Source organism: Barbus barbus (assembly GCF_936440315.1).
Source record: "Barbus barbus genome assembly, chromosome: 4".
In the NCBI taxonomy this organism is placed as follows: Eukaryota; Metazoa; Chordata; class Actinopteri; order Cypriniformes; family Cyprinidae; genus Barbus; species Barbus barbus.
The window spans coordinates 24,476,171-24,494,476 of record NC_136732.1 but is presented as its reverse complement, the minus strand read 5'-3'; the positions used below and the strand labels follow the sequence as shown (position 1 = coordinate 24,494,476).

The 18,306-nt window shown below is 37.1% G+C and overlaps 1 protein-coding gene across 1 annotated transcript in view; it reads left to right on the top strand.

The window, feature by feature from the left end:
* The first annotated feature begins 7,459 nt into the window (after positions 1-7,459).
* Positions 7,460-18,306, top strand: part of mov10l1 (Mov10 like RNA helicase 1) — a 38,767-nt gene continuing 27,920 nt past the window's right edge. Inside the window, exons 1-7 of the mRNA XM_079415695.1 lie at positions 7,460-7,526; positions 7,596-7,704; positions 8,845-9,032; positions 12,481-12,640; positions 15,496-15,608; positions 15,747-15,934; positions 16,602-16,742. Of these exons, the coding sequence (XP_079271821.1) occupies positions 7,605-7,704; positions 8,845-9,032; positions 12,481-12,640; positions 15,496-15,608; positions 15,747-15,934; positions 16,602-16,742 (890 nt within the window). The 5' untranslated portion in view covers positions 7,460-7,526; positions 7,596-7,604. The remainder of the gene's footprint in view (positions 7,527-7,595; positions 7,705-8,844; positions 9,033-12,480; positions 12,641-15,495; positions 15,609-15,746; positions 15,935-16,601; positions 16,743-18,306) is intronic.

The following is an 18,306-nucleotide window of genomic DNA, read 5'->3' as shown; positions in this document are numbered from 1 at the left end:
GAACTGTCGTGTGTGTGTCATGTGTTCCTGCCTCTTGTGCCCTTATTTGGTTTGCTTCCTGTCCTTGTCATATGTAATCATCAGTTAATTCTTGTCTAGCCGTGTTTGTCTCATTAGCGTGTGTATTTAAGTTCCTGCCTGTTGAGTTTCGTGTTGTCTGGTCTACTCGTTACTCCCCGGTGTTCCTGTCTGTGGTTTGCCCTGCCTTGTCTTGCCCTGCCTTGATGTTATAAAGATTATTATTTGAAGATATATCCTCGTCTGCGTGTTCCTGGTTCCTCCCTCGTGTGTGCACCGTGACAGCTAGAGCTTTCACAGAGAGGAAGTCACTGACGTAGATAAATGCATCACAGGGATGAAACGCTCATACTGTATTTCTGTTCTAGATGAGCCCAGTACCACTGGCATCGCACCAAGCTATAGAGCGTTGCAGCGGTTCTTGGTAATGTTGTCTCTGTGCTCTGAGTTTTCAAAAGAAAGATCAAATCTACAGCTATAACTACCATTTCCTGATAACTCCCATTAGAAGTAAATTGAAGGAGCTGCCAAATATGGATATCCAGGTCTCTCTGGGGCTGGAGTACATGCATTTTATCTAATTGTATAGTTTTTTTTTTTTTTTTGTAGGTTTAAACTGATTTCTATTAATTTAGCAAGGACTTTAAGATCTGGTTTATAATTTTAATAAATGTGTCAGCGCATGTTTCTTTCAGTTAAAACAGCTCAGTCATGCAATTTTAGTCTGGGACTAGGCTTAAGCCTTGTCTGTGAAACTGGGGGTAAATTGTCAAAGAATAATAATAATAATAAAATAGATAATAATAGTTGTTGTTTCTTAAGTCGCAAATCAGCACATTAGAATGATTCTGAAGGATCATGTGACAGTGAAGAATGAAGTAATGATGCTGAAAATTCAGCTTTGCCATCACAGATGAATGAATTAATAAATAAATAAACAAACAAATAAATAAATGCAACTTGGTCAGCATTAGATTCTTCTTTCTAAAACTTCAAAATAAATCTTACTGTACCACAATATTTGAATGGTGTATACAGTGAGTGTGTTTAGTTCATTACAAGAGATTTTTTCTTAGTGTAAGAAACATTTGAAAAATCTAGAGAACCTTTTTTCCTCTATAAAGAACCTTCATGGAACCACTGATGCCAATAAATAACCTTTAACCCTTAAGAAATATGTATCTGTTCATAAAGTAACATTTTCACATTTTTTAACAATTTAATTTCAACCCAATCATTAACCTTCACAGACATCCCTATGATAATGATGTGTAAGTGCTTCTCCTGTTGTCCCAGACCAGCACTCAAATACCTCATCATACTAAATTCGATGTCTCTACATGCTTCTACCTCCATCTCCTTTCTGCTTGAGCACTGGCCTCACCCACAACACAACTGTAGCAAACCCATTGCTCTATATAGAGAGTCTGTCAGTGTGAAGTCTTACTTGCATTCTCTACAGGGAGCAGGGAGCATGTAATTGTGTTCTTCCCTTGATTATGACACTGCAGTAGTCTACTTAAATGCATACATCACTGTCACAATCCCAATCAAGAGCAAATCAAGCTTAGGAGGTGAATGAATGTCTTTAACTCTGCTCTTTCTTAACCTTTCTAACACCAAGGCTCCAAAAGTCCTATTTGAGGTTGTGCTTCTGCTGCAAATATGACAAATGTGTTTGATTTCAAACTACTTCAAAATACTTGTGAAGGAATGAGTGCTTTGAACAGTGAGATCGCTGAAATATAGCAATTGCAAATAATCGAAAGTCCAGAAGGGAGGAGAGACGAGCACATTTTATTCCCTTTTTGGGGGACTCGATTCCAATTCAATATTGCATTAAAATTGCACAATTGTGCATCTTTACCAAGAGATGGCGCCCTCCCCTCATCCATGGCCAAGTGCTGGAACAATTTTTAGTGGAGGAAATTTTCTCCTGTCATCTACAAGAGCATTTTTCAAGCATCATGGAATCAGTTTAGGTCCTGCATCAACCCAGATCTTGTTCTGTATATATCCTACTTAATTTAACTCAGTTTACAGTTATTAGTTACAAAATCGTGAAAATATTATGAAAATGACACAATGAGAATTGTTGGAATTGGAATTGTTGGATGCAAGAAGAGTGTCCAGGTAAGATTTAAGGTCCTTACAGAAAACAGGAAAGTAAGGTTTAGCTCCTTGAAACTTACATTTGTGTAAAAAGAATTAATTTTGCAAGAAAAATGAATAAGTTTATCAGATAATATCTGTCCTTGTCTTCTTTAGTAAAGTTATGACAACCAAATAAGACATCAGAATCAGAATCAGAATGAGCTTTATTGGCCAAGTATGTTTACACATACAAGGAATTTGTTGTAGTGACAGAAGCTCCACAGTGCAACAGAAAGACAGTAACAGGACAGGACACAGGTAATAAAACAAAATAACAAGAAATAGCCAATAACCAGTGTACAAAGCAGCAATCGTTCAAAACGACAAAAGAACTCGTTTAAGTCGTCTGCCAGGTGTTGATTGTCCTGAGTGCTGGGGGGTGGTGTTTTGTAGCTGGTGATGTCCTTCAATCCTAACCACACTGAAGCAGGATCACTGGAAGAGAATTTGTTCCTGAGCTTGTCAGAATAATTCCTCTTTGCCACTCTGATCTCCTTTTCCAGTGTGTATTTGGCCTGTTTGTACAAGACTTTATCCCCCTTTCTGTGAGCATCTTCTTTGGCCTGACAGAGCTGTCTGAGTTTGGCAGTGAACCATGGTTTGTCATTGTTGTAGAATAGATGAGTCCTGGTAGGAATGCACATGTCCTCACAGAAAATGATATAAGATGTTACACTCTCTGTGAGCTCGTCCAGGTCATTTGCTGCAGCTTCAAAAACAGTCCAATCAGTCAGGTCGAAACAGGCTTGTAAATCCCGCTCTGTTTCGTTAGTCCATCTTTTAACAGATCTTAATACAGGCTTTGCAGACTTAAGTTTCTGCCTGTAGGATGGAATAAGATGAACCAAACAGTGATCAGAGAGTCCTAAAGCTGCTCGTGGAACAGAGTGATATGCGTCCTTTATTGTTGTGTAACAGTGATCCAATATATTACTGTCTCTGGTGGGACATGTGATGTGCTGTCTGTATTTTGGCAGTTCGAGGCAGAGATTTGCTTTATTAAAGTCCCTGAGAATGATTAAAACAGAGTCTGGGTGTTGTTGTTCTGTGTCTGTGATCAGATCAGAGAGTTTCTGTAAAGCTGTGCTCACGTGCGCTTGCGGTGGAATATAGACACTCACGAGAATGAACGAGCAGAACTCCCGTGGCGAATAGAACGGCTTGCAGTTAATGAAGAGCGTTTCTAGATCTGAGCAGCACATCTTCTTTAACACAGTTACATCTGTACACCACCTCTCATTGATGTAAAAGCATGTCCCGCCGCCGCGCGATTTCCCCGTTGATTCTGTGTCCCGATCTGCTCTGATCAGCTGGTAATTAGGCAGATGAATCGCGCTGTCCGGTATGTCACCATTCAACCAGGTTTCCGTGAAACACAGAGCAGCAGAGTTAGAAAAGACATCCTTATATAACAAAAAGAAACTCTGTGAAGAAAAAGCATATACAAAAATACAAAACTCCTTCCAAAATAAATCAGTATGTACATTCCCAAAAGAGATGGGACATAGATTCATCTTCAGCCTCACAAAAGGAGCATAAAGAGTCAATATCTGGAAAAAAAAATGTCATATAAAGCTTAACAGGGTAAAAAAGATGAAGTAATTTGTAAGAAACCTCCTTCACCTAGCGAAAATTATTAACCTTTCCCCTAAAGTAAAATGTTCTGCTCTATTCGAGATTGACCCTATCGTCATAGCTTGCTTGCTTTGGGGAATGGCACCGTAAAAAGATTTAGTTTTTATGCGATAAATCAACAGTCGATATTATCAATAAAGAACATTCAGATATTCCTTTAATCAATCGTCTTTTAAGACGCTTCACATGGAATTGCGTCATTAATAATTTCATTCTCAAAGCTACTTATGTTCCTTTTATTGATAAAGCTGATGCTCTTTCACACCTTAAATTTCAGGATTTCCTCCTCCTTTGCCCCGAAGCTCACCCATCCAGCCTGACTTGGCAAACTATTTCTACTATTTACTATATTATTACTATTTACTTTTCTTTATTTACCACTGTTCAGCCAAACTACCCTAGACTAAGTTTGCTCTCTTTATATCTGGAGGCTGCTAGTAACTATATGAGGTTGGGGAGGGCCAAATCTACATTGAAAGTTTATGACTCTGCGTGGTCTTATTTTTCTCTTTTCTGTGCTGCTTTTGCGGTTCCCACCTCTCCAATAAGCATTGGAGTTTTATGTGCCTTTACAGTCCACTGTGCTAATGTCCATAAGCTCCAGCCTCCCACTATTAAAGCAACTACAGCAGGAATCCAGTTCCATCTTCGTTGCCAAGACCCTAGAAGCACCAGTCTCTTCCAACATCCTTCCATCTCTCTGCTCATCAAAGGCATCTCGAAGGCTCATCCAGGGAAGAAAGATAAACGTTTACCACTAACCCTTCCACTGTTACATAAATTATTGAATCGTCTCAGACTCGGGGTCTTTGGGGAATATTCAGACATCCTTCTAGATGCAGTCTTGCTCACTGCTTTTTATGGGTTTTTGAGGTGTGGAGAATTTACTTGTAAATCACTTCGCTTCGATCCTAACTATATCGCACCATTTCTGATGTTTTACTTGATAACCACATATATAAATATAAATATATTTAATATACAAATATAACATATTTTTCTTAAATACATACGTGTGTGTGTGTGTGTGTGTGTTTATATATATATATATATATATATATATATTTTTTTTTTTTATTTATTTATTTAGTCATTTAGCAGACGCTTTTATCCAAAGCGACTTACAAATGAGGACATAAGAAGCAATCAAAACCAACAAAAGAGCGACAACGTGCAAGTGCTATTACAAGTCTCAATTAGCCTAACGCAGTACAGATAAATATTATTATTATTAATTTTTTTTTATTATTTTTTTTATAAAAAGACATAGATAAAATAAAATTAGAATAGAGAGTGCTAGAGTTAGAGGGTGAAGTAAAGATGGAACAGATGAGTTTTTAGCCGTTTCTTGAAGATGGGTAAGGATTCGGCTACACGGATTGAATTGGGCAGGTCATTCCACCAGATGGGAACAGTTAATGAAAAAGTCAGTGAAAGTGTTTTTGTGTGTCTTTGGGATGGTACAATAATGCGTCGTTCACTTGAAGAACGCAAGCTTCTAGAGGGCATATAAGTCTGAATTAATGAATTTAGGTAAAGGGGTGCAGAGCCAGTGGTGGTTCTGTAGGCAAACATTAATGCCTTGAATTTAATGCGAGCAGCTATTGGTAGCCAGTGCAAATTGATGAACAGAGGCGTGACGTGCGTTCTTTTCGGCTCATTAAAGATTAATCTTGCAGCGGCATTTTGGATTAATTGTAGAGGTTTAATAGAATTGGCTGGAAGACCTGCCAAGAGAGCATTGCAATAGTCAAGTCTGGACAGAACAAGAGCCTGAACAAGGAGTTGTGTTGCATGTTCCGAGAGAAAAGGCCTGATCTTCTTAATATTGTATAATGCAAATCTGCAGGACCGGGCAGTTTTAGCAATGTGGTCTGAGAAATTCAGCTTATCATCAATCACAACTCCAAGGTTTCTGGCTGTTTTTGAAGGAGTTATGGTAGATGAGCCTAACTGGAAGGTGAGATTGTGATGAAGGGATGGGTTAGCTGAAGCCACAAGCAGTTCTGTCTTAGCTAGGTTGAGTTGAAGGTGATGGTCCATCATCCAGCAAGAAATGTCTGTTAGACACGCTGAGATGCGAGCAGCTATTGTCGGATCATCAGGATGGAATGAGAGGTAGAGTTGAGTGTCATCAGCATAGCAGTGATATGAAAAGCCATGTTTCTGAATGACAGAACCTCAACCTAGAGATACCATGTAGACAGAAAAGAGAATTGGTCCAAGAACTGAGCCCTGAGGCATCCCCAGTAGTTAGATGTTGTGGCTTGGATACCTCACCTCTCCAAGATACTTTGAAGGACATATCAGAGTGGTAAGACTCAAACCACTGGAGTGCGGTTCCTGAAATGCCCTTTCTCAATAGGGTTGACAAGAGGATCTGATGGTTGACCGTATCAAAAGCAGCAGACAGATCCAGCAAGATAAGTAATGAAGATTTGGAAGCCGCTTTTGTTATTTTTATTTTTTTATTATTTCTCTTTTATTTGACAGGGACATTGCAATTAAACATAGTACAAAACAAGTTAGTAACTAATGCTATGCAAAAAGAGTTTATAGCTAGAGCTAATTTTCAACTCCAGTCCCTGGTTGGGCCTTTACACTACAACATTTTCTATTTCCTCATAAAAACGTATCTATAAACACACCATATAAATCACTTACATACACAAACTAGCTATTTACAAATGGGTACATTCCTGTTTCGATTTCATCCAAGACTTAACTCGAGAAGTGAACATTTTAAGCTCAGTCATGGTTTTATGTTCAGTGGGTAATGAGTTCCACAACTTTATATGAAAAACCAAACTGACCAAATGAAGTCTTACGGTACGGAACTATACAGTTGTTATTGATAGAGCCTCTGGTGACTCTGTTGATGCTTTGTCTCTGCATAAATGAACTGAGTGGCTCAGGTGCTATATTATTTGCAATATATATGCCTACTGTTACAAAAGCTTTTTATTTCAGATAAATGCTGATCTTTGGATCTTTATTCATCAAAGAATCCTGCTCAACTGGTTTAAAATATTGATGATAATAATCAGAAATGTTTCTTGAGCAGTATATTATAATGATTTCTGAAGATCATGTGACACTGAAGACTGGAGAAATGATGCTGAAAATACAGCTTTCATCACAGAAATACATTACAGTTTAACAGATATACTCATAAAAAACTTTAAATAGGAAAAGTATTTGAAAAATGTACTGTTTTTACTGTACTTTGGATCAAATAAATGCAGACTTGATGAGCAGAAGAGACTTCTTTAAAAACATTAAAAATCTTTCTGTTCAGAAACTCCACACACCCAATCAAACACAACTTATTAGAAAAACAAATACTTGAAGGTGACGTCAGCGTGAAAAGAACTAGCTAAAATGAGGGAAAGCATCTTTGGGAAAAACTGATTTTAGGAGTAATTAGATTAGTTTGACTCCATGCAGAGGACACCAGGGGGCGATCCACACATCCGGACTAGACAAACTGATATTTGGCTGTATAAAAAAAAAAAAAAAAAAAAAAAAATTATATATATATAACTTAAATGTTAAATTTTAAATAGTTAATACATAGGCTTTGATGTTTATTTGAAATGTATTATTTTGTGCGCTCGCGGACTTCATTTGTCACGTGATGATCGCGTTATTTAGCGTGAACAAGCGTCGCTACGTCACACGTGCAGACGTTCTCTGGCTGTCAGGACAGGACAGGACAGGTAAGTGGTTCACCTGTCGCTCTGAAGGTCGGTGTCTGGGGCTGTTTTATCGAGCGGTGTGTGTCGCAGACAGCGGTGATGGTGAGCGTCGTGCAGGGCTTGATGTCGCGGCTGCTATCGCCGCTGTGGCGCCGGGCTCAGGAGCACGAGGAGCGGCCAGAGGACCCGCGCTTTGACGGTCAGTGCGTGATTAACTCCTGCAGCAGTCTGCTCCATCAATGACTGCAAAAAACTATGGACTTTAAAATATGTTAACTAACAAAGTTGCACAGATTATACTCAGATAAATTGCTTTTGAATAAATTTAAATTAGACATAGATGCAAGCTGTTATTTTCGTGATGACCCTAAAGAGGCTGGGATTATCCTCACAAACAGCTATTTTGGATTGAATTTTCTAATGTTATCAATTGCAATGTGCTCCAGGGTTTCTCTTTGTTTTTTAATGATGCACTGTTTGGCTTCCTTTAATATTAATTAATTTTATCTTATTGTATATTTTATTAACCTTATTAATTCTTGCAAAATTTTATACTCCCCACATTAAATTCACTCATTAAAATCCTTTATTTATAATATATATATATATATATATATATATATATATATATATATATATATAATTCAACAGTAACGTTATATCCAAACTATTTCATCTGCCAAGAATCTTATTTCGTCTTTTTAATTATTTTTTTTTTTAAGTTTTCATTTTGCATTCTTTACAAAATTCACCTTTTTTGTACATAATGTTAATATTTTCTGTACGTCAGGTGTGTTCAAGTCACTTTGGTCAGAACAAGATGCCGATTTATACAATAACTAGTGCTGTCAAACTATTAATCGCATACAAAATAAGTTTTTATTTGCATAACGTGTGTGTTCTGTGTATATTATGTATATATAAATGCACACGCATACAATGTATTTTGAAAATATTTATATTCCTATAATTTATATCATAAATTGAATATAAACAACATATCGCTATTAATCGTTTGACAGCACTAACAATAATATAATATTTTGTATGTGTAACTTATATAGTTTTATTGTACATTATAAAAACAATAATTTGAATAATTTCAACAAATTTACCGTCGATAAAGACGCTGTATATCTATAGTCTTCCGACATGTTTTTTCACTGACACGCCCCCAACTCGGAAACTCTGGGCTTATAAAGAAAGTGTAGAGTTACCCACTCATAAAAACAACTTTGTGGTGGCGTTCATGTGCGTGTAACTCGTAAATAGGATGTATGCAGCATGACTTGAAGGCAGGTGTGCACAGGTGAGGCTGAGCGCTGTTCTGTGTGTGCAGGTGCGGCACAGATCCGGCAGGTGCGGACAGGTATCGTGACGCATCTATGCACGGATTACGGCCTGATCGATCACGCCGTGTATTTCACATCAGGAGTGGTGCTAGGGGGAGTGGTGCTGTGTGTGGGAGACTCTGTGCAGGCTCTGGCGGTGCGGGAAGGAGCCCACGGACAGTGGAGGGCCCTCAGGGTGAGAACAGGCTACAACAATCATCAATAATAGCTAAAAATCACCTGCTGACTGTTGTGCTCAAGATCATTAGACACGAGTGAATGCTTTGTCACATTTGTTTCAGTAACAGAGGACATCACAGTTTAACAGTTTCTATATGCGTTCTGGTTGGTTTGTTCTAAAATGGCAAACGATTTACACAGTTTCAGCTAACATATAACTCAACATTAATAGTTACCATCTTTATACTAATTTGAAGGGCTTTGATAACACATCTGTGAAAAAAGATGAGCTCAAAAGCTGTTTAAGACCCGTTGAGCCAGAAGAAGACTCCGTTGTTTAACATTTTAAACAAACAAACAAAAAACTTTGAGAGACGTAGTCTTTGAGGTCTAAATGCATACAAATACAAAAACTAATAAAAGTAGGTAATTATATCTGAAAACACTGTTCTCTAAGAAACTAGGGATTGCACAATCCTGTTTATGCATAAATATGGCTATACTGACATGTAGGGCTGGGCGATAAATCGATTTTATCGATTAACTCGAATGTGTAGTTTACATCGATTTGTTTGAATGAAAATCGGTTTTCTTTTTTTATATCCACCGATGCTCCCGTAGTTCCAAATGAGCTCAGCCTCCCCACGCGTGTTTGACCGATAGACGATGCCGTCGTCCATCGCTGAAGGCTGATAGACATCATGATGTTAAAGGCCTAACTTTACTTTGTTTTTGTACGCGAACAGCCTTTCAAAGTATACTCCATTTGAAGTTGTACGCGAATGCTCTAGAAAGCTTCAACCATGTTCAGTGTCTGCTCTATTTTTCCCTGTTAAGTCGTGACTGATAACAAATATTTTTTAACTCTTTTAAACCAAAGCTGAGCTGTCTCATACCCTCTCGCTCACAAGCGCTTGTCGACGTGAGCGTCTGTTGTTGCAGTCTCAGCTATTTTGATGTCCGTCTCTTTTCAACTTTGTGGAAAACTGATTACTGTTAAATAACTTAAGTGCGCATGTGCGTCCTGAGCGTCTCTACGCTCGTGATCCCATTTGCGACTGAAAACTACTGCGTGCGACTATGGAAAAATATTTAGGAGCACCAGTGCGACTGACCCGATCAGCATATTTGTGTTTGTGCTGAGGGAGCTTTAAAGGTATTTAACGTACTTGCGTGTTTTTGCAGCGTTGAGTAAGGTATCGCATAACCAAAGAAGTGTAGGCAGTGCACAATGAATCTCTTATTTACACAGTGTAAGGAGCTTCGTTGATTATAATGGAGTTTTGTGAGATCGCGATGAACTAAGATGAGGGGCGGCTTTTAATGATTAAGGGAGTTTGCAAATGTGATACTGATTTAATACAACGGTTCATTAAACAAGAAGTTAATATTAAATGACTTGTATTGTCTGACTACAATACTATTGCCTTATTTTGCTCTATTTCATCAACGAAAATAGTTTCAAACAAAATCCCAGCCAAGCCGCTGCGCATCTCCATTCAAACACAGCGATGTTTCATTTATGAATGAACAGCGTTTTTAAACGAATCTAGTGAGTCAATGATTCAATTACCCATTCATAAAGACAGTCACATACTTCATTCCTGAATGAATCAGCGTTCGAACGAATCAATTAAATGAATGATTCGGTGATAAAATCAGTGACATACTGCCATCTACTGGTGGTTTTAATTTAATTTTTAAGTATCTTTTCTGTTATTTAAATCATTTACCCCCGGTTTCAAGATTAGTCCCAGACTAAAATGTAAGTCTGAGCTGTTTCAACTGAAATAAACTTGCACTGATTGATCTTAAAACATATCAGTGCCTTTGTTTTGTCTCAAGATGCACACCAGTAATGTTTTTTTTCTAAGCCATGTTAATAAAAAGTACTTAAATGTCCTAATTGAACTATGGCCTAATCCTGGCTTAGTCTAAGCCCTGTCTGTGAAACCAGGCCTTATTTGTACATTCAAAATTGTATATTTAAAACATTAACCTCAACATGAATTTAATTGCACTTATGCAACCTCTGAGCCTCATTAAACCTCTGAAAACACACCTACAAGCCACTTGTGTGTTCTTCTGTGCCACCTCTGTAGTACACATTTATTCCTTAAATACTGATTTCATTTGATTGGTATCTTATTCTACTTGTTTTTATTCTGTTTTAATTAGAAATTATAAAAAGCTTAATATATATTTTTTTAATTTTACATAAAATATAACATACTTTTAATAAAGTTAGAAAAATGCCATTACAAAGGTAAAAACTAAATTCCCTGTAAATCACTTTAAGGGGTCAAATATCACCTCGTAATGGGAAGGTTAATTTTTGATCAGAATTTGATTATTGATTTGACACGCTCCTAAAAAGAAAAGCGTAGAGCCCTGATTGTATATAAAATTGCGGGCATCAGGGATTACGCCTGGCATTGAAACTGCTTTTGAATGCACAATCGTTTTTTAGTTTCACTTTCGAGATTCATGATCGCATGTACTGTTTATACTATGGAGCGGCAGTACTTGCCACACATTTTACAAGATCAGATGTTTGTCAGTGGTCCTGAGGATCTGCAAACCATTTGTCATCTTCCCGCCAAAACAGTCACTGATATTTAATGCTGTTGAATGTTTTGTTTACACTTTATCAGAACTACCTCCTATCTACTGAATAGCAAGATGTTAAAACTTGTGTTTAAAGAAAACTTATCAAAAAGGGTCACATAGTTTTGTTTTGTTGCGTTGTTAAATTACATATTCACTTTTTACTATGGCAGGGCCTGCCATCTTGTCTTTTTGGCTTGTTTTTTCTGATTGCACTTTAACCCCAAGGGGGAAATCCAGATTAAGTCCCAGAAGGGAAAATCAGAACAAAATGAAGTTAAAACTTGTTTTGAACAATTTCTTTGTCATCGGCAGATTGATTTTAAGTAGGGGGGGGGAAAAAACGATTTAAATCTGATTTAGGCCATATCGCCCAGCCCTACTGACATGGTTTTAGATCTGATTCTCTTTGCATAAATCAGCTTCTCTGTATTGGTTTTTAAATGCATTTGCATTTTTTTTTTTTTTTTTTTTTTTTTTTTTTTTTTTATATTCTATACTGCATTCATTAAAAAAAAAAGTATAAAATGTTTTTTTTTTAGAAATAAATGGTGTATAATTTAGGGGTGAATATTGTTTACAAAAGAGTTACTAAATATATTGACAATGTGCATGTTTGTGCAGGTAGATAATGTTTTAATCACCATAAAGCTTGCAAATTATTTATCAAAAGAAATGGTTAAGAGTTTTAAAAGAAATGTAGCAAATTACTCGACTCTCAAAACAATTTGCAAATGACATGCCAAGGCAAAACTCCTCATTAATTTAATCTCAAAAGCACTAATATTATGTCTCTTTTATTTCTGGGATACATTTCTAAAGAGTAAAGAGTGATGTTTTTTTTCTGTTGTTTTGAGGTGGAGCGACACAAGGACGCCTGGGAGAGCGGTGGATCCGAGGCGCTCACGCTGGACACGGAAAAACTCAGGCCTCTGATTGGAACAGTGACGTCATGTGATCGTGACGGAGGATACATCAACCAGACGACGTATTTCCCGCGATCGGCTCTCTGTGAAGGTCAGAATCCGTGGCTTTGGTGCTCAGCAGTCTGCTTTGAGTGGATGTGTTAATCTCAGTATATGAATATATTAAAAGTGCTCTTGTCATGTATTAGTCTTGCAGTTCTGTAAGGCTCGTCTATTGGTCCAATGGAGGTTCCCAATAATACGAGGAAGGTTTCTCTGCGTATTGCTTGTCTTTCCTTTTTAGCAACACAACAAGATTAAATGCAATATATTTCTTTCACGTGTAATAACTCGTTGTTTCATCTGACTCCATAAATGAAAAGGTTTTAATGATATCTTTGCATCATTAAAGTGAACGAATATTTGATTGTTCTGTTAAACTCTGATTATACTTTACCCGCTTAGATCAGGAAACTATATCGCTTCGAGTTCCTCACCAGGTCTCCAGAGGTATTTGGCTAAATATCTGAGATTTGCCGTATTCCCACGTGCACAATCAAAGATATGTAATACTTAGCCCCCTTGGATGCCCCTCAGGAACTTAATTCAATCGTTTACTTTAGTAGAGTCTTCCTTTTGACCACCATTTAAAGACGTTAGTCGATCAGCTTTACCTTCCTTCAAAATGGCTTTGTTTGGCCAAGCTCGTGGCTTGTTCCACGTAAACTTATCTAAAGTAACATTAAATTAGAACAGAGGTCATCGACGCATTCAGATCTAGGCTGATCAAACAGCATCTGCTGATTCTAGACAGAAACTTACTCGTCTCCTCATCCAAGCACACTTGAATCCAGATATCGGGTATTAGTCGTCACTAATCTCTGACGCAAACTTGTGGAAATATACGAATCCGATAATCTACTTGGGGAAAACAAATCTCAGAGTCGGTCAGAATACAATCAAACGTTTACAATTTATTGACCAGGTAATGAAGCAATAATTCAAAATCCAATTCATAAGAATAAAATCATCAGTTGAACATGTCATAACAACAATTCAGAAATAGAGGAATTTGTAGAAATTATTACCTGTCAACAAAACTACACACCGCATTTGTGTGGGAAGTCAACTTACAGACTCCTTGAACTTTTCTGCACCTTTTCCTTATATACCCAGCTAATTCAATATTCTTACCAAATGGTGGCGTTTGTCATATAATTACAATTTGATTCCCTGTTGAGGGATTCACACTGTGAGATCAGAATTTGTACTTGAATGGGTTCTTGTTTTACATACAGGAGGTATAGTCTGAATGGGGGATCTGGGGGAGGGAAACACCTTTTTAAGAGACACATCACTTTTCTCATATTTTATAACTTCTTTTAGCTTTTCATTATGGTTGGGAGAATGAGACCATTTTACCAGGCGCACAGAGACACTTTAAATGATATCAAACATGTATAGTTATTTCTTGTGCATACATAACATTGCATAGGTTTTCAGTGTATTTTAGGTGAGGAGGAGGAGGGGGGTGAAGGGGAGATGGTGTGAGCTGCACTGTGGGCTGCATCTCCGAAGTTCCTTTTACATATGCAGGAGATAGTTCAAGTGTTAATTTTCAGGAGGGCCTTTTGTTTCATCGAGGGGTTGATCAGACATATTGGCACTAGCCTTACAGTTCATTGCGCGGTGAAAACATACTGTACGTCCTCCCCAGTCTGAAAAGAGTATTTAACCTATTTAAATTACAAATCGCCTCTTTGTGTCGTGATAGAGATAAATGCATGTGAACACAACGGCCCATGTCAATGGCACCCTCATCCTCAAACTCATATTCTGTAACGCAAAGAACATATTTATAGTAGCTTTTTTTTTGTCAGTTATAGTCTATAGGGTCCAACAGATTCAAGCTCCAAAAGGTACATAAATGTGAAAAGTAATCAATACAGACATAATCACTTGCTGTGATCAACAGAGAAAAATGGCTATTCACTCTCTAAAATCAAGGTTACATAATGTCGAACATCTTTTAATTACTTGCACTAATTAACACCGTTACCAATCAAATTAAATCTGTATCAACATAATCCATTTTACCATTTATCTGCATGTTTTTACATGGCAAATACAATTGCATAAGCTTAATCTTTTTAAATACAATTTTGTGGCTATAGATATATCAGATGATGATATATCATCAGTAGGTGGTAGCAAGCCTTAAATGAATCAAAGAATCATTCATTGAACTGATTTGTTTAAACTAATTAATTAATCATGAACAAGCAAGTGACCACTGTCTTTATGAATGAATCATTGACTCACCCGATTCAATCAAACATTGAATCGTTCAAAAACAAAATATCATTCTTTGTTGCTGCCAAATGCAACTGTTCTGCTGTTTGAAACTATTTTTGTTGGTGAAACGGAACACAAAAAATGGTCAACTAATATAATGAACTTATTATTGTTAATTGAACTGGTGTATAGAATCACGTGCTGTCTATATTCAAAAAATATATTATACTCTTGCTCGTGTGATATTTCTTAACTATATTATGTTATTATAAGCACTAAAAACAAACTGGCACGGGGCATTTCATATATTGAATTTTGGGGCTTTTTTAAAATTATTTTAATTGGTGGCTTTTCTGACTTTGCATGATGCTATTTAATGTAACAGAGGAAAAATTTAAATATGACAGACCTTGGGGGAAAGCATTTTAAAAACCAATAAAGAGAGGCAGATTTATGCTAAGAAACAGAATATAATAGTAAAAAACAGAATCAAATCTAATACCAATGTCAATATTGCCATATTTATGCATAAACAGGATTGTGCAATCCCTAGATGCTTAGAGAACAGTGTTTTCAGATATAATTACCTACTTTTACTAGTTTATTTATAATGTATAAGCAAGCTATGTGCTGTGTTTGACGGCGTGCCTGTGAATGGTGTGTGTGTTTTAGGGTTCGAGCCGGTGAAGGGCGACTGGGTTCTGGCGCAGTATTTCGTCTGCCCTTCGGAATGGAGCAGTCAGGCTCGAGCCGTTTCTCCTCTGAGATACCGTCGCATGGACGGGGTCAGTCACGATCAGTTGTGTGTGATTGCTCTTAGAGATCTCCTGACTGGTGTGAATCAGTCTAAGTCACAAGACTTCTGTCTTAAATCACCAATGACTGTAAATGCGTGGGTCAGAAAGTGTGCTGTCTGTCTGTAGGTGAGCGTGACCATCCTGCACGGCCGCAGCGGTGTCGTGGAGGACAGCGTGTTCTTCAGTCTGGACTCTCTGATCGTGCCGCCGGGCTTCAGACCCGCTCGTGGAGATGTGGTGAATGTGGTGGTGGTGGAGAGCAGTCAGTCACTGTACTGTTGGAGAGCTCTGTGTATGACGCCCCTCCAGAACAGGTGACGCACAGTTTCTATATGGGAACCGATTTGTAGAAATGTAGTATTGCACTAGTGTCTCAGCAATGAATGCTCTGTAGTGAATGGGTGCCGTCAGAATGAGAGTTCAAACAGCTGATAAAAACATCACAATCCACACCGCTCCAGTCCATCAGTTAACATCTTGAGAAGACAAAAGCTGAAACAAATCCATCAAGATGATTTTAACTCAAATACGAGTCCATAATAACGCTTCCTCCAGTGAAAAAGTGGTCTGGTGAGAATCAGGAGAGAAATCTGCACAGATCAAGCAGCGTTTACAAGCCAAAACAGTCCAAAATGGCTCTAAACTGGAGATGCACTTTTTCATGGACTTGGATTTTAGCCAGAAGCAATGGTTTAAAGCAAAGTTATAAGCACCTTAATGATCGATTTGTTTCATATTCAGAATGTGAATTTCAATTTGATAGCCCCAATAAAAGCTGACTTATTCTACACGGATGGACTGATTCACAATGAGAACTATAAAGTATTGCTTTAGCCGTATCGGCCGAGTGAACATTATTAAGAGTGCTTTCTTACTCTGCAAGGAAAGGAAACTATTAAAGACTGTTAAGCCATTAATTGCAGTTTCTTGTACAACTTTTTTTTCCCTGTTATTCTTTGTTGTGTTGTGTGTTTCTGACAGTGGAAACGCCGCAGAGCTGAATATGCCAGACGATGAGGTGCAGAGATTGCTGGAGAATAAGGGTGGGCTCCAGGTCAGCCGGGAAAGCCACTTCGGGTCTCTATTACTGGGAAACAGCAAGGAGCTGCAGATCTGGATCCAGTGAGTTCACACATGCACACCTTACATGAGTGAGAAGAGTTAGCTTATATTTTTAAGAATAGTTCACTCAAAAATAGATCTGATTTTAAGACTACCAGTCTTTGTCTTAATGAGTGAGTTAATTATTCAACCGATTTGTTCAAATGGCTGATTTATTCAGAAATTAAGCAAGTGACAGTCTTTATGAATGAACTGTTGAATCATTGATTTGTTCAAGAACGATGGTTCATTCAGAAACAAACCTATTGTTGCAGCCTTGTTTGGATGTAATGGAGTAAAATCTTAACAACTTGTGCATTGGGCTGTTGTATAAAATCAATACAACCATGCTGATATTTGGGAAAAACGACAGTCTAGCTCATATGTTATTGCTAAACTATGTTATAGAAATATAAGACAACGTCATTTTCCAGTCATGTATTGAATTGTGGGATCATACTAAGTGCATTAATCTACATCACACAGTGAAAGTGTGTCTGTTTGATTGTCACTCACTTTGCTGAAAAACATAAACGATAATGTCTGCTTCCACGCTGTTAAAACAACAATTACGATATAATCGTAGATGATGCATATCACACAGCTCTAGTTCCAAACACTGCTGTGACGTGCGTTGTAGGGCCCTCTGAAATCCATTAGATTTTTTCCCAAATTTGATTTTATTTGAATTTTTCTGGATTCTGTTTTTCAGGACTCCTTTTAATTGTAAAATTAAATTGTATTAATCAAAAAGCATGTTTAATTAATTAAAATCATGAAACTTAAACAATTTCACATCAATTTTTTTTTAAAGTTTAACAAAAAATACATGTTTAAGGCCCCATGAAATGTTTTATTTCTTCTCTCCATATGTTTTACGGTTACCAAATGTCTAATTATTTGAATTCATAAAAACAGCTTAATTTATTCAAATTTATTCTTTAAAATAGCCTAATGATTTTTTTTTCCCCCTCAGAAATTGTGTATTTAAATTATTCTGGTTATGAAATGAAGGCATAAAACAGTAATTCCATTTATCTTTTAATTATTGAAAATTAAAACAAACTTTTTTTTTTTTTTTTTTTAACAATTAAAACATGGAAAAAATATTATTTTCCTTAAATTAATAATTTTAGTAGCAATAGTAGTATGTACATACAATAGTAATAAAATAGTAAAATATTTCTGGCACAATATCTTCAAGTTAAACCAAACTTTTTTGAGAGGTTGCCGTAATACCTTTTAAATTTCAGCGTGTGTATGATATGACCCTAGTTTTACTCAACTCAAAGGGTAAAATGCTCATGAAGTGACCCTCAGAGCAGTTGTGGAGATGTTGTTCATGTATTTATGTCCTCATTTAGAGAGACGACCGATGCTTCAGTATGTGTGAATTAAACAAAACCACGCATTCATTCACAGAGACGTGCAGAACACACAGGATTCATATTTAAATGGTCTTTTTGTGGCTTAATAGTCACAGATACTAGTCCATATTGCGATTTTGATTTAAGTCTAATGACATAGTTTTGATTAATTCATTCAAAGTTTGACAAGTTCTGTGACATTCAGCGTTATACAGTAA